At 42.2% G+C, this 21,220-nt stretch overlaps 1 protein-coding gene across 3 annotated transcripts in view; it reads left to right on the top strand.

Annotated features, from left to right (window-relative positions):
* Window positions 1-1,669: 1,669 nt before the first annotated feature.
* The window catches only part of LOC139543540 (mediator of RNA polymerase II transcription subunit 13-like), a 108,441-nt gene continuing 88,890 nt past the window's right edge, over window positions 1,670-21,220 (top strand). For all 3 annotated transcript variants that reach the window (XM_071349719.1, XM_071349720.1, XM_071349718.1), the window contains exon 1: window positions 1,670-3,304. In XM_071349719.1, coding sequence (XP_071205820.1) covers window positions 3,233-3,304 — 72 coding nt within the window. In that variant the 5' untranslated portion in view covers window positions 1,670-3,232. The remainder of the gene's footprint in view (window positions 3,305-21,220) is intronic.

The following is a 21,220-nucleotide window of genomic DNA, read 5'->3' as shown; positions in this document are numbered from 1 at the left end:
GCCAAAATTCACCCAACTTATTGTGGGAAGCTTGTGGAAGGCTACCCGCAACGTTTGACCCAAGTTAAACAATTTAAAGGCAATGCTACCAAATACTAATTGAGTGTATGTACACTTCTGACCCACTGGGAATGTGATGAAATAAATAAAAGCTAAAATAAATAATTCTCTGTACTATTATTCTGACATTTCACATTCTTAAAATAAAGTGGTGATACTCACTGACCTAAGACAGGGAATTTTTACTTGGATTAAATGTCAGGAATTGTGAAAAACTAAGTTTAAATGTATTTGGCTAAGGTGTATGTAAACTTCCAACTTCAACTGTATATATATATTTTTGCTATTTAGGAATGTATTATTCAATGCGTTTCTATGGGCCAAATGCAATTTTTTATCAAATAATTTTTGTATATTTAAAAAAAATACATACAGAGGTGCTAACATTCAAAATCAAATATCTAAATGATCCATGGTATAAATATCTTAAAACAATTCCATGTCAGTTTAGTAGAGCCCCCCCTTAGAATTTTAGACAGATTTTTAAGCCAATTAAGACATGGATTGTATATGTGTGCAATTCAGAGGGTGAATGGGCAAGACAAAATATTTAAGTGCCTTTGAACAGGGTATGGTAGTAGGTGCCAGGCGCACCGGTTTGTGTCAAGAACTGCACCGCTGCGTGGTTTTTCACGCTCAACAGTTTCCTGTGTGTATCAAGAAGGGTCCACCACCTAAAGGACATACATCCAACTTGACACAACTGTGGTAAGCATTGGAGTCAACATGGCCCAGCATCCCTGTGGAACGGTTTCGCCACCTTGTAGAGTCCATGCCCAGATGAATTGAGGCTGCTCTGAGGGCGAAAAAAAGGAAAGATGACAAGGTGTAGTGACACTTACTGTGACACTCTCATGGATGTCATTGATTCTGGCTTCCACTCATTGATTATGACATCCCCTGGCCCTGGGGTCACTGTAGATATGCTCTACTGTGACTGGTTACATTATGTATTAATGATAATGCAACAGTCTCTTACCATTTAACAATGAAGGAAATGCAACTGTGATGTAATACTAACATGTGTAGGCCTGGTAATAATTCCATTGATACATTTACTGCACCAGTTATTCATTTATTTTATTTAACCTTTATTTAACTAGGCAAGTCAGTTAAGAGCAAATTCTTATTTACAATGATGGCCTACCAAAAGGCCTCCTGCGTGGACGGGGACTGGGATTTAAAAAAGAAATACAATATAAATATAGGACAAAACACACATCACAACAAGAGAGACACAACACTACATAAAGAGAGAATTAAAACAACAACATATCAAGGCAGAAACACATGACAACACAGTTATATTGTCTTATATTGTTAGGTGTAACAATGTACCAATGTACCAATGTAACACTCATATGAATAGCCTACACTGTAACAGTTAGGGAGATGATGTGTGATGTGCTTCGATGAGAGCTGATTGTCAGTGAAAGCCACTGGCGCCTCTAGCGTCGCATCAAAGCCTGTATCAAAGATTCTAAACAGTGCTGTAATCCCTTGCTTTGATCACGTGAGGACTCTACTTGGCCAAATGGGAAAGCGAGTCTCTCGTAAACTGCCGGCCGCCATTACATTGCTATGCGTGGTGGGCTGGCAGATAGTGCGCGACGCTGCTAGCGGCTGTTCGCGTAAGCACTCAGCACGCTCACATACAGAGTGAGCCACACATATTTATACATAGCCTACTCACATACGCTTTCATACGAATATTACAGAAAAGACACTGACTGAGACATAAACAATGCCTGGAAAGGGATTCGTTGCTTCTGAATTCCTTGATGAGAAACATCGCATATAATCGACGTTTTAATTGATTATTTTTAATCAATCATAAATCTTGCCTTAAGAGGGAACACGTTTTTAAAAAAGGTATGTTTTTTTTAAGGGAGATAACGAGACTGGACTCCTGACCAGCGTGAAACATTTATTTGATCATCATAACGTCAGATAAGGATTGTCACCATTGCTGGATTATCAACGTTTTCTTGGATACATTATTGCATCTACTGTTATTTCAAGCTAAACAAATATTTTAAGGTCTATAGTTAATTGCTGGGAGACTGGGAGGACATTTGGTAATGATATAAAACAGAAAGGAAGGAAGGATCTTTTTTAACCTCGGTCTACTGCTGCCGTTTTCCTGCTGTTGGACGGAGCATACTTTTTTTCGATGAAGAATACGAAAACGTTTAAAATTGACACATTTAATAGCCTTTTTGGTTGCGAGACCATCAACTCTCTTGCGGTCCACCTTGGATTACCCGACGAAAGAGCAACCTGTATTTTTAGCCTCGCTTGTCTGCAGTCTGACGTTATTTGCAAAGTGAAACAAGGATTAAACATTCCTGTTCACAGTTGCCTGTTGTATGTGGTAGGCTACATTGTGAGGGGAACGGTGGTGTTAAGAAAGAAAGCTATTAATAGCGCATGCAATTCTCGAAAACTATCACAACTGGTGCATCAGCTTGCCTTGTGGGGGCTGACGGAATCGAATTCAGATTTCTTGCATGCAATTTGCAACAGACTGTTCTTCGACACCTAAACGGTCCATTTAGTAGTGTTTAATTAGTGGATAATACACGCGTAATAAACTACAGCGTTTTTCTATAAGAAGTTTTCGGACTAACCACGCATTTTGATGGATTTTTCCGCTCAGGAAGAAAATAATCGATCTACTTCGCATGGATTACACTATTATTTAATCATTAAAGTATCATCGGAAAGACTGGCATGGACACGGATGGACATTTTTCTCCATGGATTAAGACACGGATACATTTTAGCCTAGCCTACATGCTTTCTGCGTTTGACAATGATCAGGTTTGGATCGCCTGAGCTGGACAGTAACAATGTTCTGATCTGCGAACACACTTGGATGTACAAAAACAAACCATTCGTTTTGGTAGGCTATACAATCAAATGGGGTTATTGATACATTTAGAATCCTTTCTTTGAATACACCCTCTGTTCAGACGGGTTCTTTTTTTATGACAGTTGACAAAATATTTGGGCTACTTAAGGTTAGCCATTGATCTGTTAGACAATTACCCGTGTTTTGGCGGTGGTGTGGCATACTTGTGAGGGAACCGATTTGCCACCACTGCTCGGTCTTGTTACCGATCAAGGATTTCGACATGCCCAGTACTGACGACCCGAACGGCGGACGATTATGACTACGGCAGCGAATTGGGTGGCTAACGGGGCAAGCCTTGAAGACTGCCACTCCAACCTCTTCTCTCTGGTACAGTAAAACAAATAATCGGTGCACATAAAGACACACGAACGAGGCGTGATACGGTAGTAGGCACGCTTAGATCTGCACTCGCAGTACAAAGGTGAACCAATTGTCGGTGCCGTTATTAGCCAATCATTAACTCGAGCTACTGGGCCGGGAAAACAACCATATTTTATCACTAAACGTGTTATGATAATAGATAATACTTCAGAGGCTTTAACACCACATTGTTTTGTAGCCTGTTCAAATATATGCAGCCTCATAAATAGTAATATTGTCAGTTTATTATTAATGTCACACTAATTTGTAGGTCTATAATTTATTTTAAATTATCCAAATTATGTCACTATTGTTAATTTTCTTAGCCAACATCAAAGGCAGCATAGTTATGTGACATTGCGACGTGTAAAGACATTGACTAGCAGACATAGACCTACTTCAAAATCAAGACAAACCTAAATAATGAAGAATACGCTTTTTAAGATGTATACTCAAATTTGGAACACTTTCCCCAAACTTCACTTCTCAACAACTGATTTGGAAAGAGCATTTCCACTGTAGCCTCTCAATGATTTTTTGAGTTGGAGGGAAAATGCGAGGCATATCTTGATGTTCTGCAAATAATTGTATAATTGTAGCGATGCCTAGGCTACTGCTCAAACACAACAGAGCATTCAACAGTAGCAGGTTATGACACAGAAGGGCAATTTGCATATCTGGATTAATGTGAAACGAGAGGTATCCAAACACAAGTTATTAAACCCTTAACCCCCTGCCCAAAGTGGAGGTGAAGTAATGTGTTCCGTACTAGAAAGGAAACATGAGTATGTCTGCCAGACAGTAGCATATCTCAAGTGGACAACAGAATGTCCACTTTCAAAGTCATTATTGGAAGAATATATGTAACTTTCTGCTCGGATCACCAAACAAACCTCTCATCTTACATTTACATTTACATTTAAGTCATTTAGCAGACGCTCTTATCCAGAGCGACTTACAAATTGGTGCATTCACCTTATGACATCCAGTGGAACAGCCACTTTACAATAGTGCATCTAAATCTTTTAAGGGGGGGGGGGGGGGGGGTGAGAAGGATTACTTTATCCTATCCTAGGTATTCCTTAAAGAGGTGGGGTTTCAGGTGTCTCCGGAAGGTGGTGATTGACTCCGCTGTCCTGGCGTCGTGAGGGAGTTTGTTCCACCATTGGGGGGCCAGAGCAGCGAACAGTTTTGACTGGGCTGAGCGGGAACTGTACTTCCTCAGTGGTAGGGAGGCGAGCAGGCCAGAGGTGGATGAACCCTTACAATCTTACATGCATTAGCGGAATTCACAAGTTTTCTGTTATTGCCTTGAAGCTATTCCAATCCTCCATATCCCAAACTTTCCTCAACATTGTTTTTCACTGAGGGAGACCTTGCACTTACTGAGTTAACTGCATTGCACTTTATACATTTTTAATTTAACCTTTATTTAACTAGGCAAGTCAGTTAAGAACAAATTCTTATTTACAATGACAGGCTGGGAACAGTGGGTTAACTGCCTTGTTCAGAGGCAGAACAACATATGTTTTTACCTTGTCAGCTCGGAGATTCAATCTAGCAACTTTTTGGTTACTGGCCCAATGCTCTAACGACTAGGCTACCTGCCGCCCCATGCACTGAAGGCATGTGGATTGGATTGAGTTTGGGCATGGGGTAAGGAGCCACAACAACAATAGGGGTCTGGGGGCGTTTTAGATTATGATGCTGGTAGTCATGTTCAACTATAGCTGCAGTGTGCCTCTGACACGGCACTGTTTACAGTCAAGCTCTCAGTGTGGTTTGTGAGGGTTTGTGGCAGCAGGTGAGCCATTCCACCAATTCAGCCAGCGAGTGTGGGTGGAGAGGAGGGAAACCTTTGCGGGAGTTTTATCCCATGCCGTGCAAATTCAGAAAAGCCCTCCTGATTGATTTACTGCTCTCTGTTGGTATACATGAATTTAATCCGATCAAATCTCAGTGCTTTTAGTGTAGTCAACAGAGCTCTTCTGTCAGGCTCTGTCTCTCAGCGCAGCTGTGGAAACAGAGTAAAACAGTGATTATGTTTTCGTCAACTTTCTAAGCACTGTGTTTTCCCTCCAAAAGACTCCCCCCTCCATTATCATGCTGTGCAGAGGGCTGGCAGGGCTGCATGCCCTCGCTGTCTGTGTAAACAGCTTTAGAAAGGTGAGAGAGAAGAGCTACGTCTGCTTGGTCAGTTAGTCACTGTGATGACTTAGATAGTTAGAGTCAGATGAACACTAATGACAAACCAGTGGCTTGTTAAGGAGAGAGAGAGATGGGGAGATCACTCACTCCAGAGTGCTAAGGTCAAATAGAAAAGCTGCAATTTATGTTTTGAGTTATGTTTTCATACGCTATTGATATTATATTACTACTAATACTTATATTATGGCTGTACAATCGTATTTGTCACTTGTCTGATTGTGTTTACATGGGTGACAATTTTCTGTAGATAAGTTATGGTTAAATATTTTCACACCTCGGTCTCAGGGTGCTTTACCAGCGAAAGCCCTTTCTGACAGTCTGTTGAGCAGAATTCCACTGTGCAGTAACCTTGTCCGAATTATTTACTATGTTATCACGTCAATAAAAAAACAAACAAGTATAGTACTAGGCAGCATATCTTTATTAAAAACAGATTACTGTCAGCCTATTTCGATTGCACTGTGAGACATTTCACATTTACATTTTAGTCATTTAGCACACACTCTTATCCAGAGCGACTTACAGGAGCAATTAGGTTTAGGTGCCTTGCTCAATGGCACATCAACAGACTTTTCGCCTAGTTGGTTCGGGATTCGAACGAGCAAACTTTCGGCCCAACCGCTAGACACATCTCTTTCACATTCATCTCAGCATCATTAATAGCTGGTAGGACAGAAAAAGCTGATATCTCAGAGAAGAAATTAACTGGGAAGCTAGGAGCATAAGAAAGAGGGATGAAGACAGAAGTTAAGCAGTCTTGTTTGAAGCAGAAGAATGTGTCTCTTTCTATTGCTGGGGAAAAAAAGTGGTTTGAGAGTGAGAGAGTGAGCGGAGCAGGGGAATCTGTTTTTCTTTTAGGAAAGTATTATGTTTGATATGCATTTCCTGAGCACTAGCCTCAGCCCATTTGAGAGAAAGAAAGAGAGAGAAAGAAAGAAAAAGAGAGAGAGCATGGCCGTAACTCTGTAGGCTGGGCAGGTTCTTTACAATGACTCATGCCCGAGTCACTGCTGAAATATGAAACGCAAGGAGCGCACAGCCTATGATGCAGGGAGCGTCAGCGTGTGCACACACATACACCCTAACACACACACATACACCCTAACACACACACACATACACCCTAACACACACACAGGGGGAAGCAAACACAGAGACAAGCTTGCAAAAACACACAAAAACATATCATACTATACTCATAAAAATATTCACAAACACACTAGGACATACACACAGGGACATGTACGCGTGTACAAACAGGTTGGATTCTCTTGCTTTAATTAAAAGAGTTCTCCTGTCCCCCAGACAGGGCTGCGGGGAGTGAAACACTGGTAATTAAGTGTCGTCAAGTGGAGTTATAATGTGATCAGCTAAGAGGTGCTCATTAGACAAACTGTATTCCAATAGAGCTCCATGCATGTATAATGATAACCAACCGCAAAAGATCGAGAGAGAGGGGAGTAAAATAAGAAATGGGCTGTGTAATACAATTGAACAGGAGGGCTCACTATATTTAGGTAACTTAGTGTCCCTGCTCAGAAGGAGCTATATTAGTGGCCAGTATTCAAATGTTGAAGGATTACTACTACATGCCTAACCGGGACTTTGTCCTTTAAGGACTAAAAGAGTATCCAGCCAGGGTTTCTGGGACGCCAACTCTAGATCTCCAGTCCAATGCCCTATGGTCTTTCTCTATCTTGCAAGCAATAGCTCTCTATCTCTCAGGGCTCTAGTAGCCAAAACACACCCTCCTCCAGCCCTCTTTGGCTGGTCTCCCTGCTAGCGTAGTGACAGTTAGTGCAGGTCTCACCTGGAGAGGCTGTTTGTGGAGCTGGCTAATCTCCCTCTGTCACTGCATGGGGATCCCTGTCAGCGCAACATGGCTCAACTCAGTAGGGGTTGGTCCCTCTATATCATTCTTTGGGGATAACATCCTTAGCTAAACACAGACCCACTTAACCCCCCCACCCCCACCAACTCTCTCTCTCTCTCTCACACACACACACACACACACACACACACACACACACACACACACACACACACACACACACACACACACACACACACACACACACACACACACACACACACACACACACACACACACATATCCCACCTCGGGCCCAATAAATTACTCCACTACAAATCGATCTATTAACGAGCCTTGTCGCTTCCCAAGGGGGCGAGGCACAATGATTGAGGGAGGGGAGGGCAGAGAAAGAGGCCTCTCTTCGCTACCAATCCCTTGATATAAATCCTGGGTGGTGAGCCATGGATCTTGTCTGAGCAGGACCTGTCTCGGCCCTGCCAGAGAGGTAAAGTACGGATAAAAGAGAAGGGACAGGGAGCCACTCTGGTCCTGAAGTGGGACAGGGATGGGGACAGAGATGGGGACAGCATGGGATGGGGTAGGGGGGAGATATTTTGGAGCACTGTGGCTTGAGTGTGAAATATGTAAGTCCTGCAGTGCCAGCTGTGTGCTATTCTTAGCCCTCTGGTGTTCCTGCATTCAGGGCGACAGAGGGGAGAGTGGGAAAGGGGAATTGGCAGGAATGAGCTGTAGAGAGGCCGCTGCCGTGGCTGCTACTGAGGGGATGGCATTGTGACTCTCCTCATTCAGGGCTGCCGTCTTTATCTCCATTACAGGGACTCCAACTGTTCCAGTGACACTTTGAGTTTTTCCCTCACACTCTTTTTCACACGACTTAATATAATTTCACCACTCGGTTTTTCCACCATAACGCTGACTTTTGTAAATATGTTATCATGATTTCCATAATGCGATTTCTCATATGTAAACTTGTCACAGTGTTTTAAAGCTTCCTTTGGAGATAAACACGCCGTGATTGTGAGAGGATTAGGTGTCATCCAGAGATGCTCTAGAGACGTCATACAGACGTTGTGGTCTTTGTTACTGCAGCACTGAAAATCCCTTTGTAATTACCATAATTGACCCAACGATCTTGATAGCGAGAGCTTTTCCTTGTAAAGGAGCTATCTCTCTCAGCTTGTATGTGTTTTTTTCGTCTGACAGCTTAACCAATATAGTAGTTGGCTGAGATTCAATAACAGTTATACTCAAGTTAAAGGCTGGTTTAAAGCTAAAGTGTCTGGAATAGAATGGCTATTCTAAATATTGTTGTTGTGCGTTAGTGAATTCTAATCAGGATGCGGTCATGTTTTATTGAGAAATTATCCCTCTCGTAAACAAACACTCTAGGTCCAGATTGTTGATTTGATAACCATTGCAGGGTATTGATTTGCGCCGTGCTGCTGCCACAAGTGTGCTCTCATCTTGAATTAGCAGACATCCGGCCTTTTCACATGGTAATGAACATTTGCACCGCTCGTCTCAGCCCTGGCAAACACAAGGGATGAGATTTCCAATATGACATGGAGACATGTTTTTGTCAATATACAGTAGTCAACGATGCCTAATCATGCAGTGCATATTGAGCCCCAGATGTTGTGTTATGAACAAGACAAGCTACTGTATCTGTAAGAGAAGCAGCCCTGAGGGAATAGGAGTGGTATTTTAAGGTCATGGTAGGCTGTGTTAAGATGTTGTGAGAGACTGGAAGTCAAGGCAGTCAGTCAGTGCAGTCACTTCTCTGATTCTTCTCTTTGAAGGGCTCTCCATGCTGCCACTCCCACTTGGTGTCAGGGTAAAGTTACTGCAGGGTTCTGTACTGCCAGCACTGCAGACAGAGAGAGGAGGGTTACTGCTGTCTGCTTCTGTTGTTCTACCTGAGATTGACTACTTAGAATAATGAAGCAAGTCAAGTTAAATGCATGGACATAGGACTTGTTTTTGTTCTGAAGTCATTACATTTTAATTCACTTTTAATTATGTAGGCTAAGTCCAATTATTTATATCATATGTCAGACTTTTATTTGCATTTGTCCAATTAAATAGCTTTACACATTTCTGCTGTCTCCTTCTAGTGCTCAGTAAAGTAAGTACATCTGCATAATGTAAAATTGTTCATAACAAACGCACAGTCATAAGCTTCAGACTAATCTAGTCGTTGGATATGAATGTGTTGCTTCTGGTAAGTCAGGGGCTTTCCTGACATGCATTATATGCTGGATATAGTAATTATTAAAATGTTAATCATAGTCTGTGAATTCCAGGTGCATGGTAGCAGACAATGGAGGTGTTACTGGAGAGGGAGGAGGGGAGGGGAGAGATGGAGAATTACATCCCTTTGTAAGAAAAGACCCCTAAACTGCTTGAAATGTTATCTTTCCGCCGTAACCCTGGAGACAGAATCTCGAAATTGAATAAGTTGCTGGAGTCTTACAGATGTTGTATGTTGCCTAGCAACTGTTTTTACTTCCCTCTTTTTTCCTGGTGTATTTCTTCGGGTCTGTCACAGTTAATTAAGTTGCACTGGAGACACACGGCTGGTAATGGAGGGACTGGTTTATTTATTTGTCCATTAATAATTCACATTAAGCAGGGCCACTGTTTTAGGTTGGTCCTCCATTTAAGAGAAAACCCAACGGCATGACTCCATGTCTTTGTTTGCCATTGGAGTGGGATCTTGTCAGCGTTGTCTGTCACAACAAACAACAAACACCAAACACCCGTCTTCATTGGTCATCCCCCTTGTCATGTCCCGCCCCCCTCCCCTTGCATCAGGTGAGAGGTTCATTTTAGCTCTCTGCAGTTTGAGCCACAGCTGATTGGCAGGCGCAGGCGCGTCCGTCACTCTGCCCCGGGGAGGGTTGCAGCTCTAATTAGGTGACTTGGCTCGCCTGCCTGCCTCCCAGGGCCGATTCCTACAACAGACACACGATCAAGACGCCCCTTCCTTTGTAGGGTCTTGTAAAGGTGCCGGCAGAGGGCAGAATAAAATCACCTGTTTAGTTCCGAGAGCCCTAGAGGCCATTTTCTGCACCTGTTTTTGTGCTTTTGTGTCTCTCTCTTGTCCCCTCCGCGATGCTGTTATGTGCAGAGGTCCCTGTGCACTGTAAAATGCCAGAGGGGGGAAAAGCAGGCAGTAACACAAGTTAATTTGATTTCAATGGGCTAACTGAAGAAGGGGGATCTAGCCTGTTCTGATTTCTCAAAGGCTCTCAGCATTTCCAGAGCCATCCACCATGCCTCATGTGGAAAAGAGATTATTTTGGGTTTTCATAGTAGTTAAATTTTTCAACACTGGGCTACTGTGGAACAGGCTGGTTTCAAGGGTTGAGGTAATTTCAGTTTCCAATTCAAATCAGTTCAGGAGCTGAGCAATAATAAAAATAAAAAATATATGTGAAATCTATTTATGACTTGAATTTCAGAAGAGTTTTGGAATTTCAGCTAAATGGATTTGACTCGTGTTGCTGTAGAGGATTTTGGGATGATACGTGAGTCATGTCTATAGTACCGTCTTTTGAATAAACCCCAAATATTGGCAGCATGTCAAGTGTCTTCAGATATTTGACGGGCTGTAAATGCCACCCTGACAGAAAGTGTTTCACAGAAGCCGTGATAGGTAAAGCTGCTGATATAAGCTGTCTCTCAATTGCCTAAAGTGCTCTCCTCTGTCCAACTCTATTGCTCTTACATTGCTACAAGAATCCCAGAGTGGCATCTCTGTTCCACTCTTTCATCTTTCAGCATGAGACGCTTTGATACCAGGTTCCCATCTTCTAACTGGTGAGGAGACCCACCTGTTCAAGTGACCCACATTCTTAAAGACTAAAAGGCTTTGATAGTAAGTGAGTTTTTAGAAAGTCAAGCTGTTTGCTAAGCTGAACTTAACATTCAGATGGAAGAGATAGCATAGTGTGTTGATAGTAAGTCAGAGTGTACAGTGAAGTCCTCTGGGCTCCTTGAGAACTCCAGATTACTCTGTGCTTTATGTTTCTGTCGCTGATTACAAAATAAAATGATTTATTTTGAATTTTTCTATGGGGTAGATCAGGTTTAATATTGCAGCTAGATTGTAGCTTCCATCAATGCAATTGTCTGCATCATTTTCAATCCCCCAATATATTATTTTGTAAATATATACAGTTGAAGTTGGAAGTTTACGTACACTTAGGTTGGAGTCATTAAAACTTGTTTTTCAACCTCCACAAATTTCTTGTTGACAAACTATAGTTTTGGCAAGTCTGTTAGGACATCTACTTCGTGCATGACACAAGTAATTTTTCCAATTGTTTACAGACAGATTATTTCACTTATAATTCACTGTATCACAATTCCAGGGGGTCAGAAGTTTACATACACTAAGTTGACTGTGCCTTTAAACAGCTTGGAAATTTTCAGAAAATGATGTCATGCCTTTATAAGCTTCTGATAGGCTAATTGACCTCATTTGAGTTAATTGAAGGTGTACCTGTGGATGTATATTGAGGCCTACCTTCAAACTCAGTGCCTCTTTGCTTGACATCATGGGAAAATCAAAAGAAATCAGCCAAGACTTCAGAAAAATAATTGTAGACCTCCACAAGTCTGGTTCATCCTTGGGAGCAATTTCCAAACGCCTGGAGGTACCACGTTCATCTGTACAAACAATAGTACGCAAGTATAAACACCATGGGACCACGCAGCCGTCATACCGCTCAGGAAGGAGACACGTTCTGTCTCCTAGAGATGAACGTACTTTGGTGCGAAAAGTGCAAATCACTCCCAGAACAACAGCAAAGGACCTTGTGAAGATGCTGGAGGAAACAGGTACAAAAGTATCTATATCCATAGTAAAATGAGTGCTATATTGACATAACCTGAAAGGCCACTCAGCAAGGAAGAAGCCACTGCTCCAAAACCGCCATAAAAAAGCCAGACTACGGTTTGCAACTGCACATGGGGACAAAGATTGTACTTTTTGGAGAAATGTCCTCTGGTCTGATGAAACAAAAATAGAACTGTTTGGCCATAATGATCATTGTTATGTTTGGAGGAAAAAGGGGGATGCTTGCAAGCCGAAGAACACCATCCCAACCATGAAGCACGGGGGTGGCAGCATCATGTTGTGGGGGTGCTTGGCTGCAGGAGGGACTGGTGCACTTCACAAAATAGATGGCATCATGAGGATGGAAAATTATGTGGATATATTGAAGCAACATCTCAAGACATCAGTCAGGAAGTTAAAGCTTGGTCGCAAATGGGTCTTCCAAATGGACAATGACCCCAAGCATACTTCCAAAGTTGTGGCAAAATGGCTTAAGGACAACAAAGTCAAGGTATTGGAGTGGCCATCACAAAGCCCTGACCTCAATCCGATAGACAAATTGTGGGCAGAACTGAAAAAGTGTGTGCGAGCAAGGAGGCCTACAAACCTGACCCAGTTACACCAGCTCTGTCAGGAGGAATTGGCCAAAATTCACCCAACTTATTTTGGGAAGCTTGTGGAAGGCTACCTGACACGTTTGACCCAAGTTAAACAATTTAAAGGCAATGCTACTAAATATTAATTGAGTATATGTGAACTTCTGACCCACTGGGAATGTGATGAAAGAAATAAAAGCTGAAATAAATCATTCTCTGTTCTATTATTCTGACATTTCACATTCTTAAAATAAAGTGGTGATCCTAACTGACCTTAGACAGGGAATTTTTACTGGATTAAATGTCAGGAATTGTGTATTTGGCTAAGGTGTATGTAAACTTCCAACTTAATCTGTAAACCGTATACCTTGGGTTTTGGAAATAGCCATGGGAGGTTTTTTCAATACCCTCCATACCGTTGAAAGTTTTTCTTATGTTTTCAATACATTTTAATATTTGTAGCTATTTTTTTTGTCAATACCTGCAGTCAACTTGTGCAATGCGTTAGGAGATAATGCAGATCGCGTTCTTATTTCACTTGTCACATTTTTTTACGTTTATGAATCTTACTTATTTCCCCGGCACAGTTGAGCCAGTCATGTGTTTGTTTGTAAATAGCACAACAGGAGAAAGCGGGAGCAGGTATATCCAGCTGTGTATTGACAGGGGTCGTGTTTTATATTGAAAGTCAACAGTTTTTTTGCTTCAATGGAGTGATCAGGGATGTACAACTATAGTTTTCCTTTACATAAAATACATTAGTGCAACACATTCGGTGTAAAATATCTCAATTTTCATCAGATGACAACAGAAGTGCAACGCTATTTGGCTGGCAGCCACACGTAAATGAGCTTAAAATGAAGAAGCAAGGTCTTTTTGCAAAAACGATGCATGGCCATCATATTTCTAATGTTTAGGCTTATCATAGAAAGAATGTAGCCAGCTATATTTCTTAATGTTTTGCTTTAATATTGCATTTCACCGTAGTACTGGAGAAAAGAAGCTACATATCATTTGGAGTGCTGTCTGCTGATTTGAATGCCTGTTTGTGAATTCTCATCATAGTTTAGAAGGGCAACTGAAGCACAAAACGAGTCTGATGCCGAGCATAAATTACATTAAGAGGCATTTTAGATCTGTGTTTACAAAACTCCAGCAAGATATTTCTTATGTGTTTTATCTTTTTTTCCTGCGTGAAAAACACAGAATTTTGCATTAATACAACCCCTTTAACTTGCTATCTAAGTAAGTGGCTGAATTAATAAGGTGACGGGGCATCATATTGTTTTAGCTTGCTGCCGTGTTTGAGAAGTAAAAGCCCTTTGGAGGAGTTATTTGTACAGCTGCCACTGTTATCTTGATTTCCTTGCGTTTTTACTCTTCTCAGTTCTTGGCCGTCTGCTCCTCTACCCTCTTCTCCAAGCAGGCAAGCCGTTGCCTTAGCGACTCTAGACTCACAACAGACACAGTGTGTAGACGTGCTGCTGGTACACAGAGGGGTGTCATTTTTTTGACACCCCTCTGTGTACTACGCCGATAATACCATATATCCCTAGCTGAGAGAAGGATGGTATGACGATATGAAAATCTGGATGCCTCCCAATCCTAGAAGGAAGTGCTCTGCCCACTATACAGTCATGTCTCTGCCTGTGCTGTCATGCATGACCTTGTGCGTCAATGTACGTCTGTTTGTTTTTTTGTGTGTATTTTATCCCCTTTTTTCTCCCAATTTATATTACGATCTTGCTTTTGCAGTGCCTTGCACTCGCGTGTGTGTGTATGTGTATCAGTCTAGAGGAAAAATTACATTTGCGACATGGAGGTCAAATACAAACAGTCCATTCATTACTACTCCTGAAGCTATTCCCCAACACCCCAAGTTGTTAAGGCAGGACAATAAGGTGAATGTTTTCTCACTCCACAAGAACTCTTGTGGCTTCGCCTTTCTGTCTGCCGCTGACCTCAAAGGTGAAGATTGAGTCAACTGTGCTTACGTGTCTGTGCAGAAACCTTGTAATTATATTATGGGGGTTTCCCTGTTGTTATTTGTCTCCTGTTTAGAGTCTATGGGTTTTCTATTGGGTTGTGTGTTAAGGCTGTATACAGTAGGTTCACTATCACCTTACTGAATTGTGCTGGTTTGCTGAGGCTCTATATAGTGAGTCCAACACACTACATGTAACATCTACAGTGTCTTACTACGTTATATAAGTGTGCCTGTACTGTATGTGCCTGACTTTTATCCTCACTAAGTTATGTGTCTGACTCTGGCCGCTACTTGCAATTTCAGCTATGTGTGTGCCAAAGGTTCACCAGAGGAGACGCTTTGACTCCCATATGTGTTTGATTACAACCAGATGTCGAGTGTTTTCTGTTTGACCCTTTTGCAGGATATTGTATTGGTTGATACCTGAACACAAATACTGTAGTATAGTCATTCACCTGTCTGTATACTAACACATACAGTACCAGGCAACAGTTTGGACACACCTACTCGTTCAAGGGTTTTTCTTAATTTTTTACGATTTTCTACATTGAAGAATAATAGTGAAGACATCAAAACTATGAAATAACATAGATGGAATCATGTAGTAACCAAACAAGTGTTAAACAAATCAATATATATTTTATACTTGAGATTCTTCAAAGTAGCCATCCTTTGCCTTGATGAACACTTTGCACACTCTTGGCATTCTCAAATTGAATCAAATCAAATCAAATGTTACTTGTAACATACACATGGTTAGCAGATGTTAATGCGAGTGTAGCGAAATGCTTGTGCTTCTAGTTCCGACCATGCAGTAATATCTAAGAGTACAGTATATACATATGAGATGACTATTGTAGGCTATGTAAACATTAAATAAAGTGGAATTGTTTAAAGTGGCTAGTGATATATTTATTACATACATTTTTCATTATTAATGTGGCTAGAGATGAGTCAGTATGTTGGCAGCAGCCACTCAATGTTAGTGATGGCTGTTTAACAGTCTGATGGCCTTGAGATATAAGCTGTTTTTCAGTCTCTCGGTCCCAGCTTTGATGCACCTGTACTGACATCGCCTTCTGGATGATAGCGGGGTGAAAAGGCAGTGGCTCGGGTGGTTGTTGTCCTTGATGATCTTTTTGGCCTTCCTGTGACATCAGGTGGTGTAGGTGTCCTGAAGGGCAGGTAGTTTGCCCCCGGTGATGCGTTGTGCAGACCTCACTACCCTTTGGAGAGCCATACCGTTGTGGGCGGAGCAGTTGCCGTACCAGGCGGTGATACAGCCCGACAGGATGCTCTCAATTGTGCATCTGTAACAGTTTGAATTTTTTTGGTGACAAGCCAAATTTCTTCAGCCTCCTGAGGTTGAAGAGGCGCTGCTGCGCTTTCTTCACCACGCTGTCTGTGTAGGTGGACCATTTCAGTTCGTCCGGGATGTGTACGCCGAGGAACTTAAAACTTTCCACCTTCTCCACTACTGTCCCGTCGATGTGGATAGGGGGCTGCTCCCTCTGCTGTTTCCTGAAGTCCACAATCATCTCCTTTGTTTTGTTGACATTGAGTGTGAGGTTATTTTCCTGACACCACACTCCGAGGGACCTGACCTCCTCCCTGTAGGCCGTCTCGTTGTTGTTGGTAATCAAGCCTACCACTGTAGTGTCGTCTGTAAACTTGATGATTGAGTTGGAGGCGTGCATGGCCACGCAGTCATGGGTGAACAGGGAGTACAGGAGAGGGCTGAGCACGCACCCTTGTGGGGCCCCAGTGTTGAGGATCAGCGGGGTGGAGTTGTTGTTACCTACCCTCACCACCTGGGGGCGGCACGTCAGGAGGTCCAGGACCCAGTTGCACAGGGCGGGGTCGAGACCCAGGGTCTCGAGCTTAATGACGAGTTTGGAGGGTACTATGGTGTTAAATGTTGAGCTGTAGTCGATGAACAGCATTCTTACATGCTTGCGTCGTCTGTGGACCTATTGGGGTGGTAAGAAATTTGGAGTGGGTCTAGGGTGTCAGGTAGGGTGGAGGTGATATGGTCCTTGACTAGTCTATCAAAGCACTTCATGATGACGGATGTGAGTGCTAAGGGGCGATATCATTTAGCTCAGTTACCTTAGCTTTCTTGGGAACAGGAACAATGGTGGCCCTCTTGAAGCATGTGGGAACAGCAGCCTGGGATAAGGATTGATCGAATATGTCCGTAAACACACCAGGCAGCTGGTCTGTGCATGCTCTGAGGACGCGGCTGGGGATGCCGTCTTGGGCCAGCAGCCTTGCGAGGGTTAACACATTTAAATGTTTTACTCACATTGGCTCTCTCAACCAGCTTCACCTGCAATGCTTTTCCAACAGTCTTGAAGGAGTTCCCACATATGCTGGGCACTTGTTGGCTTCACTTTGCGGTCCAACTCATCCCAAACCATCTCAATTGGGGTGAGGTCGGGTGATTGTGGATGCCAGGTTATCTAAGCAGCACCATCACTCTCCTTATTGGTCAAATAGCCCTTACACAGCCTGGAGGTGTGTTGGGTCATTGTCCTGTTGAAAAACAAATGATTGTCCCACTAAGCGCAAACCTGGTGGGATAGTGTATCGCTGCAGAATGCTGTGGTAGCCATGCTGGGTAACTGTGCCTTGAATTCTAAATAAACCACAGACAGTGTCACCAGCAAAGCACCCCCACACCATCACACCTCCTCCTACATGCTTCACGGTGGGAACCACACATTCGGAGATCATCCGTTCACCTACTCTGCGTCTCACAAAGATACGGCCAAAAATCTCAAATTTGGACTCATCAGACCAAAGGACAGATTTCCACCAGTCTCTAATGTCCAGTTCTCGTGTTTTCTGGCCCAAACAATTCTCTTCTTCGTATTGGTGTCCTTTAGTAGTGGTTTCTTTGCAGCAATTCGACCATGAAGGCCTGATTCACGCAGTCTCCTCTGAATGGTTGATGTTGAGATGTGTCTGTTACTTGAACTCCGTGAAGTATTTATTTGGGCTGCAATCTGAGGCTGGTAACTCTAATGAATTTATCCTCCGCAGCAGAGGTAACTATGGGTCTTCCTTTCTTGTGGCGGTCCTCATTAGAGCCAGTTTCATCATAGCACTTGATGGTTTTTGCGACTGCGCTTGAAGAAACTTTCAAAGTTCTTGACATTTTCCGGATTGACTGACTTTCATGTCTTAAAGTAATGATGGACTGTCGTTTCTCTTTGAGCTGTTCTTGCCAGAATATGAACTTGATATTTTACCAAATAGGTCTATCTTCTCCACCCCTACCTTGTCACAACACAACTAATTGGCTCAAACGCATGAAGAAGGAAAGAAATTCCACAAATTAACTTTAACAAGGCACACCTGTTAATTGAAATGCATTCCAATTAGTTTTGATGTCTTCACTATTATTCTATGATGTAGAAAATAGTAAAAATAAGGACAAACCCTTCAATGAGTAGGTGTGTCAAATTTTGACTGGTACTGTATACAGTTGAAGTCAGAAGTTTACATACACCTGAGCCAAATACATTTAAACTCAGTTTTTCACAATTTCTGACATTTAATCCTAGTAAAAATTCCCTGTCTTAGGTCAGTTACGATCATCACTTTATTTTAGTAATGTAAAATGTCAGAATAATAGTAGAGAGAAAGATTTATTTCAGTTTTTATTTATTTTATCACATTCCCAGTGGGTCAGAAGTTTACATATACTCAATTAGTATTTGGTAGAACTTGGGTCAAACATTTCGGGTAGCGAAACTCTTTTTAAGTTATGCCCACAAATTTTCTATGGGATTGAGGTCAGGGCTTTGTGATGGCCACTCCAATAACTTGACTTTGTTGTCCTTAAGCCATTTTGCCACAACTTTGGAAGTATGCTTGGGGTCATTGTCCATTTGGAAGACCCATTTGCGACCAAGCTTTAACTTCCTAACTGATGTCTTGAGATGTTGCTTCAATATATCCACATAATTTTCCATCCTCATGATGCCATCTATTTTGTGAAGTGCACCAGACCCTCCTGCAGCAAAGCACCCCCACAACATGATGCTGCCACCCCCGTGCTTCATGGATGGGATGGTGTTCTTCGGCTTGCAAGCCTCCCCCTTTTTCCTCCAAACATAACAGTGATCATTATGGCCAAACAATTCTATTTTTGTTTCATCAGACCAGAGGACATTTCTCCAAAAAGGACGAGCTTTATCCCCATGTGCAGTTGCAAACCGTAGTCTGGCTTTTTTTATGGCGGTTTTGGAGCAGTGGCTTCTTCCTTACTGAGCGGCCTTTCAGGTTACGCCGATATAGGACTCGTTTTACTGTGGATATAGATAATTTTTTTACCTGTTTCCTCCAGCATCTTCACAAGGTCATTTGCTGTTGTTCTGGAATTGATTTGTACTTTTCCCACCAAAGTACGTTCATCTCTAGGAGACAGAACGTGTCTCCTTCGTCCTTCGGCTGCATGGTCCCATGGTGTTTATACTTGCATACTATTGTTTGTACAGATGAACGTGGTACCTTCAGGCGTTTGGAAATTGCTCCCAAGGATGAACCAGACTTGTGGTCTACAATTGTTTTTCTGATGTCTTGGCTGATTTCTTTTGATTTTCCCATGATGTCAAGCAAAGGGGCACTGAGTTTGAAGGTAGGCCTTGGAATACATCCACAGGTACACCTTCAATTGACTCAAATTATGTCAATTAGCCTATCAGAAGCTTCTAAAGCCATGTCATCGTTTTCTGGAATTTTCCAAGCTGTTTAAATGCACAGTCAACTTTGTGTATGTGAACTTCTGACCTACTGGAATTGTGATATAGTGAATTGTAAGTGAAATAATCTGTCTGTAAACAATTGTTGGAAAAATTACTTGTGTCATGCACAAAGTAGATGTCCTATCCGACTTGCCAAAACTATAATTTGTTAACAAGACATTTGTGGAGTGGTTGAAAAACGAGTTTTAATAGCTGTAACCTAAGTGGATGTAAACTTCCAACTTTAACTGTATCCACTGAAAGCTCACAGTTAGATTCATCTCTTCTTCTCTACAGATCGGGGAGAGATCTCGCTTCTCACTTGTTGCTGTTGTCAATCACAGGGTCTATAATACAAAAGCAGCCCTGCCACACAGATAAGCGAGAGATTGAGTGCAAGAGAAGAGAAAAGTGAGATAGTGGAGGTTAGAGGAAGGTCAGACCTCTGAATTCTTTCTGTGACTGAAGGAAAATCCCTGTTTTTTGCATTGTGTTCATTCAGAGATGGGAGAACTAAGGGCCGGTAAACAAGGTGCTTGAAACAGTGCTGTTTTTATTAGCCATGGTAAAAAACAAAAAATCTAGTTGACTGGCAGTGGAGTGGAAGAAACTGGTTGTTTCCGTGTGTTATGAGTGATTTGTGTTCCCTCGTATTATGAGGGATAAAATGGCACTGGCCCTCTCACTAGCTCTGTCTGTGTTGTCATGACCGGGCGTGAGTCAATGTAGGATGAGGTTTGTCCTTAGACACTGATCTAAGGTCAGTTTGGCATTTTCCCACTATTAGTAAAGACCAGGATTTGGGGAGTTTACGCTGATCCTAGATATGTGCCTATGGGTAACTGGGACTCACCCATTGTTCACTAATGACTTGTAGTATCGACTACAGTAGGTTGGCCCCTACAGGGTTAGTTGATTTCAGCTGATCCTAGATCTGTGCCTATGGTCAACTGGGAGTAGTTTCAGGCCTTCTAGGCTAGCGGTAGATAGAGCAGCTGCTCCTTGGCTCCCAGACTACACAGAAACCTGCCCTGGGCCTGCACACACACACCTCATTAACACATCACTCCTGTTATCATTGGATAAAATTACTCTTGCCGACCGACAACCAGAAATTGGGCCTTTGGAAGCGAGGCATTGCTTTTAAACACCCTTAATTTGCATCACTGCTCTTGTGTGTGTATACACTGAGTAAACAAAACATTAAGATCACCTAATCTTTCCATGACCAGGTGAATCCAGGTGAAAGCTATGATCCCTTATTGATGTCACTTGTTAAGTCCACTTCAATCAGTGTAGATGAAGGGAAGGAACAAAAATGTTAAAGAAGGATTTTTAAGCCTTGAGACAATGGAAACATGGATTGTGTATGTGTGTCATTGAGAGGGTGAATGAGAGGGTGAAAATATTGAAGTGCCACAAATGAACTTTAAAAAAAGCACACCTGTTAATTGAAAAGCATTCCAGGTGAATACCTCATGAAGCTGGTTGAGAGAATGCCAAGAGTGTCTAATGCTGACATCAAGGCAAAGGGTGGCTACTTTAAAGAATCTCAAATATAAAATATATTTTGATTTGTTTTGACACTTTTTTGGTTTCTACATTATTCCATATGTGTTATTTCATAGTTTTGATGTCTTCACTATTATTATACAATTTAGAAA

Source organism: Salvelinus alpinus, chromosome 18, assembly GCF_045679555.1.
Source record: "Salvelinus alpinus chromosome 18, SLU_Salpinus.1, whole genome shotgun sequence".
Classification (NCBI taxonomy): domain Eukaryota; kingdom Metazoa; phylum Chordata; class Actinopteri; order Salmoniformes; family Salmonidae; genus Salvelinus; species Salvelinus alpinus.
Note: the sequence above shows the minus strand (reverse complement) of the source record. Positions and strands in the feature narration are given on the sequence as shown.